The following is a 12,594-nucleotide window of genomic DNA, read 5'->3' as shown; positions in this document are numbered from 1 at the left end:
GAGGATTGGTGGTAATTTTATTTTAAAATTAAAAAAAATTAAAAATAGAACAAGGCCCAGCAAGTACAATAGGTACGTCGGAGCTACAAGTATCCGCTGCTTTTCAAAAGTTTGCTTCATGCTAATTCACTTTTAGGAAAGACCTACAGGAGTACCTGTTTTTGCTGCACGAAAGAAATCCAGAAAGGATTTTTGCTTTTATGAAAAAAGGAGAAAAGCAAAAATAGCATTCAGAGCCATTATAGAGGCAGTATGAACCCTGAGCAGTGAAAGTGACACCACCAAGCTCCTTCCCCAAGAACTATACTCAGCATCTCGGCATCAAGCTGTCATAGCTTTGAACTGTGTCTGTGAGCATCTGTGCTTTTATCTCGATTTATTTCATGCATCCGTAAGCAAGATGTGCCCTCAGGTAATTGCTTCTTCGCTTTATACCATTTCAGCTTACAAAAGGCTTCATAGGAATGCTCTACTTTCTACTTTCAGATAGTGGGGGAAACCTGTACTGTATTTATTATCACTCTCCTGGCTACTTCTCCTTTCCACTCTTTTCCCAAGGGCAACTGACTTATGTGGTCCTTAAAGCACTTTCTACCTTCAATAAGGATGGACAGGAATTTGTCAAGCACAGAGCCTTTATTTTTCATATCATTTCCAAAAAGGACATCGTTTAAGTCAGCAGAATTTCTGAGAGAGAAAGTGACAGCAAAGGCAACTGGCTCAAGTCCCTCTGTGTACACCATGTACATTTCATGTCTGAGCACCTTGTGTGTCTGGCTTAAGTAAAGGTAAGGCAGTATAGATTGTGCGAACAAGAAATCTGTTCTGTGATCAGGAATGGCTACTACATGCATCACGCAAAATGCACAACCTGAAACATTTCAATCTGCAACTGAAGTTTCCTCAAGCAAAGATGCGCGTGAACAATGACAGAACACATACAGAGCAACTTGGGCAGAGAGAATGGATAATGCCTTGGGGCAGTGAGGTTAGCACACTGATCAAGAGCCCCAAGCAGGAGGAGCCGTCCCAGTGGCAGAGCAGGCTAGGAGGGTGAGCAGCAGCCATCTCCAGCCACCTTCAGTTCCTTCCTGCCTTCACTCTAAGTTGAGCAGCTCCACGTCAAAGATGAGGGTGGCATTGGGAGGGATGACACCGGGGTGGCCCGTGGCTCCATACGCCACATCAGGGGTGCAGGTCAGCTTCGCCCTCTGCCCCAAGCTCATCTAGCAGGGATGGGGGCAGATGGGGAGAGGAGAAAGAGGACCCAGCTTGATTTAAAAGAAAAAGGTAAGATAACTATGGCATTTTCCCAAACCATCCTCATGGTAACTCTGAAGATCTGAGATGAGTTTTATACGTGGCACATTGAAGTGATGCTAAGAGTTGTAACAAATGCAGATTGTGCCTCAGACTAACAGAGACTTGACTGCGGGAAAAGTAGTCTCAAATTCATTCATCCAACAACACTGCTGGTTATTCAATTAGTGTATGGCCCAACACTTCTATTTGTTCATAATTTTTCCTTCTTCCAGAGAAGCCTAAAGAGGTGTATAAAGAGCACATGTACATGTACATGCTCAAGTAGGTGATAGAAGCAGTTCATTAAAGAGATTTAGAGATTAGAGGCCACAGCAAGGAGCATCACATGACTTCACAGAGCAAAGAAGAAGAGTTTGAACCAGGGCTCATCACAGCAGTCCTCAAGAACTTGTCTGGCATTAGTGGGATAACTGGTGAAATTTGAATAATCGATTTTTAAATTTTGAATAACCAACTCAAAAATTTGAATAGATTGGTTAATAGTATTGTATCAATGTTAATGTCCTGGTTTTCATCACTGTACTATGGTTATGTAAAACATTAACATTTGGGGAAGCTGGGTAAAGAGTATATGGGAACTCTACCTGCAATGTTTTTGCAAGCCTGAAATTGGGTTTTTTTTTTTAAGTTTAAAAAAAAAATCACCTTGGCCTCCCCCACCCCAACTCTTCTGCTGCCTCAGTCCCAAACAGCTGGTAGCTCACAGGCTTGCTCAGAACTAGCTGGGGAGATGTGCTTGGGATGAGAGCCCCCAGTGACAGAAAGGAGTCATGCTGGCAACTAAAAGGGTGGGGACACAAAGCCACGACTGAAACTAGGTGGCATCACCATGCCTGACAGTGGAGTCAAAGCAGTAGTGGTCTGTGATAGGGTGAGGGTGGAGGGCAGAGTGCTGAGCCCAGAACCCCAGCTCCTCAAATCCCCCTTAACAAGGATCCTCATCCTACCTGGGCTGCGCCCTCTTCAAAACCCTTGATGACTTCCTGTTTGCCAATTCTGAACTTGAAAGGTTTGTTTCTGTCTCTGGATGAATCGAATTTCTTCCCATTTTGGAGCATTCCTGTGAAAGCAAGGATAGGGTGGAAAATAATTGTGGTCATGAGCTAACTTCCAGTTCAGGTTCAACATGTCTAAAATGGAATTCCTATTCTGTACAAACCTTCTGTCTTTCAGTCCTCCCCATCCGTCCTGTTGGCCAAGCAAGAAACCTGGATACTTCCACATACAGCCTATCACCAAGTCCTACATATCTTTGGAGTCCAGCTATTTTCTCCATTTCTATTACCACCACCCTGTGTCCTCATCAAGCCACCATCATATCTCACCTGTGTACAGGAACCAACTCTAACTGGCCTTTTTGCTCTGTTCTTACTCCTCCATTCCATTCTCCATACTGTACCCAGAATGATTTTTTTTTTTAAACACATACCTGATCCTATTACTCCCTTGCTTAAAATACTTCAGTAACTCCCCAGAGGCAGAATCCAAATGCCTACATTGTATCCAGGCACTTTAAGATCTAGCTACTGTTTGCCTGATAACCTTCTCTCTGCCCTCCCTTCCTTCCCTTCCCTGCCCTATTCAGGTTATACCTTTCTCAAGTACTTCTGCACATTGCAACTTTTATCATGGAGCTGCCTCAACCTGAAGATCTGTTTTCCCAGGCATTTCATCCTCAGGTTGAGTCCGCACCTGGTCTGCCCAAGGTTCCCCCAACATGCAAAACCCAAAGGTCATATCATCCTTTACTACAGTGAACTGTAACTGTAAAGTGACCCAGACAGGGGCCTCCCTGGTGGTCCAATGGTCAAGAATCTACCTTCCAATGCAGGGGACACGGGTTCGATCCCTGGCTGGGGAACTAAGATCCCACATGCCGCGGGGCAACTAAGCCCATGCACCACAACAAGAGAGCCCGCGTGCCGCAACTACAGAGCCCGTGCGCTCTGGAGCCTGCGCGCCACAACTAGAGAGCCCATGAGCTGCAACTACTGAGCCTGTGCGCTCTAGAGCCTGTGCGCACCACAACTAGAGAGAAGCCTGTGCGCCGCAATGAAAGATCCCGCATGCCGCAACTAAGACCCGACACAACCAAAAATAAATAAGTAAATAAATTTTTTTTTAAAAAAGTGACCCAGCCAGTCAGTGGTGGCCTCCAGACCTCATACAAAAGAGATATGTGAACCCAGAACACCCCGAGTGTTGTCTTAGCAGTTTGGAGCACCCCTCAGCCTCCAGCTGCAAATACCTTGTCATCCCTGATGTACATGTGTTGTCTCAGTCCAGCTGCCTAAGACCCAAGAGCTGCTTTTTTATTTTCTGTTCTTACTGGTGTCTCTAGTTCAAAGATCAGACATTCTGTAAATGATGCTATTCCATGACTTCTTGTGGCCCCTGGACCACAACAGAAGGCAGTTTGGGACCAGAGAAAGGCCTAGCCTGTAAGTTCAGAGACTGGATTCTGACTTCACCCGGACACTAACTTATTGTGTGAAGTGAGGCAAATTACTTCCTCTCTCTTGGCCTCAGATTTGCCATGTTTAACATGAAAGGTCTGGGCCTGCTCAGTATCTGAGCATCTGTGATTCCACTTCCTAATTTCTACAACATAAATGTATACAAGAGACATTCTTATTTACCTATTTTCTGGGCAGAATAAATTGTGCTCTTGCCCTGGGTACTAAATCAGGCAAAGAAGAAAACCCTATCGCTACACAGAGAGGCAAACAGATGGATCCTTCTGTATCAAATATAGGAGATCAAATACAAACTCATGCATACACACAGGCTGCTAAGATATTCAGAGATGCGCATGCATGCTCACATGCATATATGCATAGACCCTCAGAAGAAAACCCCGATGGCCAGATGCTAGGAAAATATTTAGATACACAGATATAATACATTCACACAGACACATACTTGTACAATACATATATGGATAGGTGCACACACACATTCACACACTCCATTTAAAGACTGATTTGCTCACTCCCCAATTTCTTCAGGTTTCATATGACTTAATCCACTTCAGACCATATACTGTTATCTACTGCTGCAGGTTCATCCAAAACCATGCAGTCCAGAAACAGACCCACAGATACATGGTGACCTGATTTGACAAAGGTGCCACTGAATGCAATGGATAAAGGATGATTTTTTTTTAATTAATGTTGCTTGATTGACTGTATATGCATATGGGGGAAAATGAAACATCAAAGTGAACCCCTATTTCACCCACACATAAAAATCAATTCCAGGGGCTTCCCTGGTGGCGCAGTGGTTGGGAGTCTGCCTGCTGATGCAGGGGACACGGGATCGTGCCCCGGTCCGGGAGGATCCCGCATGTCACGGAGCGGCTGGGTCCGTGGGCCATGGCCGCTGGGCCTGTGTGTCCAGAGCCTGTGCTCCGCAATGGGAGAGGCCGCAGCGGTGAGAGGCCCGCGTACCGCAAAAAAAAAAAAAAAAAAAAAATCAATTCCAGATGAGTCACAGACCTAAATATGAAAGATAAAATAATAAAGCTTCTATAAAATAATAAATAGAAGAACATCTTCATGACCTAGGGATAGACAAAGATTTCTGAACTGTACTAACTATAAAGGAAAGACTGATGATATGTAGGACTTCATTAAAATTAAGAATTCTGTTCAACAGTATGGAGGTTCCTTAAAAAGCTACAAATAGAACTACCATATGACCCAGCAATCCCACTACTGGGCATATACCCTGAGAAAACCATAATTCAAAAAGAGTCATGTACCAAAATGTTCATTGCAGCTCTATTTACAATAGCCCAGAGATGGAAACAACCTAAGTGTCCATCATCGGATGAATGGATAAAGAAGATGTGGCACATATATACAATGGAATATTACTCAGCCATAAAAAGAGACGAAATTGAGCTATTTGTAATGAGGTGGATAGACCTAGAGTCTGTCATACAGAGTGAAGTAAGTCAGAAAGAGAGAGACAAATACCGTATGCTAACACATATATATGGAATTTAAAAAAAAAAATGTCATGAAAAATCTAGGGGTGAAACAGGAATAAAGACACGGACTTACTAGAGAATGGACTCGAGGCTATGGGGAGGGGGAAGGGTAAACGGTGACAAAGCGATAAAGAGGCATGGACATATATACACTACCAAACGTAAGGTAGATAGCTAGTGGGAAGCAGCCGCATAGCACAGGGAGATCAGCTCGGTGCTTTGTGACCGCCTGGAGGGGTGGGATAGGGAGGGTGGGAGGGAGGGAGACGCAAGCGGGAAGAGATATGGGAATATATGTATATATATAACTGATTCATTTTGTTGTGAAGCTGAAACTAACATACCATTGTAAAGCAATTATACTCCAATAAAGATGTTAAAAAAAAAAAAAAAGAATTCTGTTCAAAAGATGCCAATAAAGGAGTAAAAAGGCAAGCCATAGCATGGGAGATGTCTGGAATAGGTGTAACCAACAAAGGACTCATATCCAGGATACAGATGGACTCCTACAAATCAATAAGAAAAAGAGAGACCACCAAATTTTTTTTTTAAGTGGACAAAATTTGGGCAAACTAACAAGGATATCCAAATGGTCAGGAAGCACATGAAAAGGTACTCAGCTTCATGAATCATCAGGGCTGTGCTGTGCAAGTCAAAACCACCAGGACAGGCCAAAAACAAAACAAAAGCCTGACAACACCAAGTGTTGATGAGGATGTAGAACTGGAATGCTCAGACATTGCTGGTATCAGTGGAAACTGGCACAACTACTTTGGAAAGCTGTTCGGCAGGATCTGCTACATCTGAGCATAGGTATAATCCTGTGCCCCGGCAATTCCGCTTCTGCATATATATAGCCAAACAGAATGTCGACACGTGCACCAAAAAACATCACAATTCATAATAGCTAAAAACGAACAACAATCTAAATGTTCATCTACTGTAGAAACGATAAATTGCAATATATTCATACAATGACCTGTACAGGAATAAAAAAGAGCAAACTACTCTGGATAAATCTCACAGACATAAAAAGTGAAAAAAGTGACATAATGAATGAAGTAAGCTAAACACAAAAGAGTACATACTCTACAATTCCATTTATATGAAGTTCAAAAACAGGTGAAATCAATCCACAGGGACAAAAAGTTAGAATGCTGTTTACCTTTAGGGAGGTGTAATGACTGTGAAGAGGCAAGAGGGAGAGTCCTGGGGGTGCTGGAAATGTCTGTTGATCTGGGGGGTGGTTACATAAGTGTGATCACTTTAGAAAAATTTCATCGAGCTGTTCATCTTAGAGTTATATTCTCTACTGTATTTATATATAATAAAAAAGTTTACCAAAAAGTCCCATACAGTCTCCTGCTGGGTTTGATGAGACAATCCCTCCCCAGACCAGAGCCACTCATGGCTGATGTTAGTATTTAATGCACATTGCCTCCTGTCTGTATGTATTGTGAAAAGTCTTTGCAAAAGGATGTTGTGGTTTGAGTAACTTGACAAGGACTGGTCTGTCTGCAACATGTCGAACAGATAAATCAATTACACAGGTCAGAGGCCCCAGAAGACTCATGGTAATTAGGCCACATCACCAGGAGATAAAACACAGCTCCAGCCCACTGACGTCAGCGACCGGCAACACAGCTGTTGAGAAATACCCACACTGTCTGCCTAGAATCAACCTGGCACTTCACACTGGCCCAGAGAACTGCTAAAAATGGCCCCATCTGACTATGTCCTAGGAATTAAACTGGCCTTGCTGTCTGCTAAGTGGCTGTCACCAAGTTTGCCACGTTGGGAAGCAGGTCACAAGGCAGAGCACTCAACCCCCAGAACAAACATCTGCTTGTAACCTTCCCGCCAGTGGTCCTCAGGATCTCAGCCCACCTGGCCTTCCAGTGCAGATCATCCAAGAGGGCTCAGCAGAGGCGGGGCCTGCTCTGGCCGCACAGCACCCTGACACAGCCACTGCCACCCGTGCCTCACACTGCGTCAGAGCCTCCAGTTGACTTCCTGCCCTCCCCCACCCCCACCCCCCAGCCCAATGAAGGTAGGGATCCTCTTGTTTCATTTTTGTGCCCCTACTGCTCAGCACAGCATCTCACACACAGTAGGTGATCAATAACAGTAGGCTGAATTGAATAGTCTGTTTCTGAAAAAAGAAAGGGAATTCTCAGGAAGCTGACCTCCTCTGCTCTAATAACACTGTAGGATGAAAAGGGAGTCTGCAGGGAGGGTCAGGGCTCTCAGAGCTGTAAGAGGAATTTCCAAGTATCGGACAGCACCAGGAGGGCCAGGGCTCCACCCTGCCTGCAACAGACAGAAGGGGAATGGAGGTGGTATAAGAGGGCAGGGGTGGGCTTCCCTGGTGGTGCAGTGGTTGAGAGTCTGCCTGCCGATGCAGGGGACACGGGTTCGTGACCTGGTCCGGGAAGATCCCACATGCTGCGGAGCGGCTGGGCCCATGAGCCATGGCCGCTGAGCCTGCGCGTCCGGAGCCTGTGCTCCGCAACGGGAGAGGCCACAAGAGTGAGAGGCCCGCGTACCGCGCAAAAAAAAAAAAAAAAAAAAAAAAAAGAGGGCAGGGGTTAACCTTGCAAGCCCCCTTTCTCATTCCCTCAAGCCTGGCTGGGAGGAGTTGGGGATAGCTGGTCAGAGGGAGACTTGGCTGCCTTGGGCTCTGGGCCTGGTCTGGGGGAGCTGATACCTCTGGAGAGGAATATCAGAGGAGAGACCTGCCTGGGGAGGGGCAGGTCTGGATGAGGGCTCAGGGAGTGAAGCCTACCTGTGTAGTGCACCACACACGTCTGGCCCTTCTTGGGGAATGTCCTTCCTGCAAGGAGACATGAGAATAGATGAATGAACAGCACATTGGAGAAAGCCGCCTGGGACATTTCAGGTGTGATTGTGACCAAGAGCTCTGGCCCACATTCCCCTCCATACCATGGAGATGCCCATGGTTCCAGTTCTGGCTCTGTGCTTTGTACGAGCCAGATTAGTCACTTTACTTCTCTGGCCTTGATTTGACCTTTATTTCCTTGGGTTCCACAACTCCACTCTCTCCTGGTCCTTTTCCTTTCTTTGATTGCTCTTTTTACTTTCCTTTGTCCATTCCACGAACCTTTCTGACAGCCTGCTCTCTGCCAGGCCTGGACTAGATTCCAGAGACACAGAGCAATCTATGAACTCACAATGAGGTTAGGGAAACAGACACATAAATAATAGATTATAATGCAGGGTGATGACTGTGCACAAGGATGAATAAACACAATCATTCACAAATATTTACTGAATACCTGCTGTGTGCAAGGCCTGGGCCTGATCTCGGGATACACCAGTGAATTATACAGACAAGATCCCTACTCTTTTGGAGTTTACATTCTAATGGAGGGAGACAAACAATACTCAGATAAACAAGACAATATAGATTGTCATAAGTTCTCTAAATAAACACAATGATAAATTACAGAGAGATACAGTGGGACAGGCCATTTTAGAATGGGTGGTCCAGGACAGCCTTTCAGAGAAGATGACATTTCAGCTGAGACTTGAAGGATGAGCAATACGCTGGGAAAAGCACTGCAGGGAGAGGGAGCAGCAAGTGCACAAACTGTGAGGCAGAAAAGGATCAGTGCATTTACAAAACAGTAAGGAGCCTAGACGACTGGAAAGAAGGGAAGGAGGTGGAGACAAGTGGGAAAGAGCCAGATCACACAGGGCCTTGCAGAGCCGGATTTAATTCTAAGTGCAGCAGGAAGGCACTGGAGGTTTTAAGCAAGAGAATGACATAATCTGAATTAAGATTTTATAAGATCATTCTGGCTGCTGTGTGTAGGATGGACAGTTAGGCGCCTGTTGCAATAATCCAGACAGAAAATCAATGATGGCTTGAATTAAAGTGGTTGGCAGCAGAGAAGAGAGTAAAATAGATTGGAAATATACTTTGGAATTGGAGCTGACAGGGCATGCTAATGGCATGGAGATGGGGTCCAGGATGAGAGAGAAGGAGAAAACAACCACGATGCTTGGGTTTTAGGTTTGGAGGAGCTGATTTAGGATGGAGGAGCTGATTCCTGAGACGGGGAAGGCTGATGAGGAACAGATTTGTGCAGGTGGCAATCTTAAGATTCCTCTTAGACATGTGAATTTGTACTACAAGTAGACAGATGGAGAGTCTGCACTGGAGGTATAAATTTGAGTGGGATTTAAAGCCTTGTGAGGGCTAACAGCTCAGCCAACATTTAGATGGGGGCCCTTGGGAGGGAGCACCTGACTGACTGAGCAGCAGGGAAAGTATCAGAGAGGAGATAATGGTTAAACTGGGTCTTAAAAGATGAGTAGTTTACCAAGGAAGTAAGGGAGATAATTTGGGAAGAGTGAACCACATGTTCAAAGGCTTCAAATTGAGCAGTAGTGGGAGCCCGTCTGGTTCCCTGCTGTGTAATCCTAGGGTCTAGCACACAGTATATGCTCAATAAATATTTGCAGAATGACTGGTATATTTAACAACTGGCAGGCAGCTCGATAAAGCCGGAGGAAAAGTTGGTGGTGGGGGTAGGTACTGGTAGTAAGAGATGAGGCTCTAGCATGGAAGGTAACAGGAGGCTGTATCACTGTCTGCCTGGAGAAAAAGTAAGATTAATTAAAACGTTTTATGCCCAGGGAGGGGCATGGTCAAATATGCATTTTAAAGAGTGCTCAGGCTGTGGTTGGGAAAATGGTGGGGGTGGGGTGGGAGGCCAGATGGAAGGCCAGGAGGTGAGAATGGAGGTGGGGAGACCAGTTTAGAGACTGTGCAGAAATCCAGGTGAGAGAGGATGTTGGCCTGAACTAGGGCAGGGGCTGAGGAGATGGAGCCTTAGAGATATTCAGCAGAAGAACTTGGCAGGATGTGGTGTGGGCTCCACCAAGGCAGGCATCCCCAGCACTGCAGTGTAGTCATTGAAATATTAATTGGTACATTGCCCCCTCTGGGTTATAGCATGGTAGCTGGCCCTTTTCTGCTTTCTTGACTCAGGGGTTTAGATTGAGCTTAAAGCAGAAGGCCAAAGTTCCTCCAGGCTTTCCCTAAAAATCTGATCCCCCTTCAGGAGAAAATGCCCCTTGTCTAGCCAGGGAGGGAGGATAAGGAGAGAAAACTCTAAAGGCTTCTTTGAACCAGGGAAAGGAGAAGAGGCCTGGAGGCCACTGGCAGAACTCTATGGCAGTGCCCCGGGGGGTAAAAAGGCCTCAGGGAGATGCTTCCTGGGGCACAGCACCATGGTTCCCAGCATGGAAAAAGAAGCCTGCAGCCCATGGGAGATCCAAGGTTGTGGCTGGGACTTTCTAGGGACCACTGCTTTTCAATAAGGAGGGTGGCCAAGAACCAAGAGTCCCTCCAATTTCCCGGGGGTGGGGGAGTGTCAATAATGTCTGACATGCAGTTTGCCTGTCAAATCCTGCAGAAATGAGGACTCCAGTCTGAATTAAGGTTGGTTTAAGAAATAAAGAAATAGCTACTCCTGGCACATCCAAACTCAATTACAGAAGGGTGATGCCTGTAATGTTTGGCTTGGGAAAGTGACTGGTGCCAATCCTGAGGCAGGAAACAAGGGAACACAGAGGAGTGCTAGGGAGTGGGGGAGACCAGGAGCATGAGTCCTGTTTTGTACTTGCTGACTTTGAGGGATCCGTGGGATGTGCAGATAGAGGCTGAGCAGCAGCTGGATAAATGGACCACCCGGAACTCAGATTGGAGGCCTGGGCTGGAGGCTTAAGTTTGGAGACCATCGGTTTGCAGCCCATAATGAAAGCCATGGGAGTGGACAGGATGGCCGGAGAGGCTGAGTGGGACAGGGAGGATAAAGCAAGATGCAGAAGCAGTGGAAGAAGCGCTCCATCATTCCCAGACTGGGTCGGTCCCTACAGCGTCTCAACGCCCAGATCGCAGGGGGCCGCCCAACCAGAGGCCGGGAGGCGGGCGCGTTAGAAGGGGGCTGCCCCGAGCAGAAGAGACCCCAAAGCAGGTCCTTTCCCCTGTTTCCAGAGCTCAACCAGCAGGGCAGGGAAAGCGGAGCTAAAAAACGGCCCTAGGAAATCAGGAGTAGCGGATAATCGAGCGGTTCCAGTCGCGGGCAGCGGCAGCCCGAGGCCCCCGGGGCGGTGGCGGGCCGCAGACCCCAGCCTCCCAGCCGCCGCCTTCGTTCCTCTAGGTGAGCAGGCGCGTAAGGGGATGGCGAAGGATGTGTGCTAGACATCCAACAGTTCCATCTAGGGTCTTCTCTCGCCTCCCCCATCCTAGGCCAGCTCTCCCTGTTCAGCACCCTCCGCGCCACCTCGGAATCGGACCCCCGCCCGCCGGGCTCCGCCCCGAGACCCCTCCTCCTCCCCCGGCTCCGCCACCCGGTACCGTCTCCCGGGGAGATGGTCTCGATCTCCACGCCCATCGCGGTCCCACTGGCCCCGCCTCCGAGGGTCCCCGCTGTTTCCCCGACCCCGGCTCGGCTCCGGCCCTGGCCCGCTGGCGCTCCGGCTCGCCACCCCGCCGCCACTGCAGAGTCGGAGGAGGTGCGGCTGGAGTCGGGACCTGCGCGGGGAGGGGCCACCGGGAAGGGGGCGGCGGGGCGGAGCGGCGCGGAAAGGTGGGGTCGACCGGGGCGGGGCTCGGGGAAAGGGACCCTGACGCGGCTGCTCGGGAGCTTGACCAGGCTATTGCGGGAGGCATGCAGACACTCGTGCGCATCCACCCACCCATCTATCCATCCATTCATCCATCCATCCGTTCAACACATATTTATCTTGCACCTACTCTGTGTTAAGCTGGGGTGAGGGGGGCCGGTCAACTCGGTCTCACAGACTTGGGGGAGAAGGCCGGCAACTAAACCAACACTTTCATTAACTGCGTTCACTGCCATAGCGTTCAGAGCGTCATGGAAGCACCAGAGAGGTACCCACCCCAGCTAGGCTGTCCGAATCTGCAGGGGCAAGCTGAGGGGTGGGGGCGGGGGGTGGAGGAGAAGTCAGTAATTACTGACTCTACCCCACCCCCCCTAAACCACTGTTCTCCATCCTGCGTAGTTCTGACGTACGCACAGGTGGACTCCCACCTTTCAAGGCAGAGAACTGTGCCCTGGGGATACCGGCTGAATTAAGACAGAATTGCTGTCCTAGAGGAACTGAATCTGTGATGGGCAGGGACACAAACAGTTACGGCGTGGAGTGATTTAAGTTGTGGGATAAATGAATGAATGAATGAGTTCTACCAGACCCTTCACCTCCACCCAAAGGAGACATAAGAA

At 47.8% G+C, this 12,594-nt stretch overlaps 1 protein-coding gene across 2 annotated transcripts; it reads right to left on the bottom strand.

Moving 5' to 3' along the window:
- Window positions 1-677: 677 nt before the first annotated feature.
- On the bottom strand, window positions 678-11,853 carry FKBP1B (FKBP prolyl isomerase 1B). 2 transcript variants are annotated; one of them, XM_082671942.1, is made up of 4 exons: window positions 11,706-11,853; window positions 8,103-8,150; window positions 2,271-2,383; window positions 678-1,226 (listed from the first exon to the last, which is right to left on the bottom strand). In XM_082671942.1, exons 1-4 carry the CDS (start codon window positions 11,740-11,742, stop codon window positions 1,098-1,100), a joined length of 327 nt encoding a protein of 108 aa, XP_082528068.1. In that variant the 5' UTR covers window positions 11,743-11,853; the 3' UTR covers window positions 678-1,097. The 2 variants fall into 2 exon arrangements, with proteins under 2 accessions (XP_082528068.1, XP_082528069.1); XM_082671943.1 differs by having other exon boundaries at window positions 1,164-1,271.
- Window positions 11,854-12,594: the final 741 nt, after the last annotated feature.

This window comes from Grampus griseus, assembly GCF_964374135.1.
Source record: "Grampus griseus genome assembly, chromosome: 15".
Classification (NCBI taxonomy): Eukaryota; Metazoa; Chordata; class Mammalia; order Artiodactyla; family Delphinidae; genus Grampus; species Grampus griseus.
The sequence above is the reverse complement of the archived record's forward strand: the minus strand, read 5'-3'. Positions and strand labels throughout refer to the sequence as shown.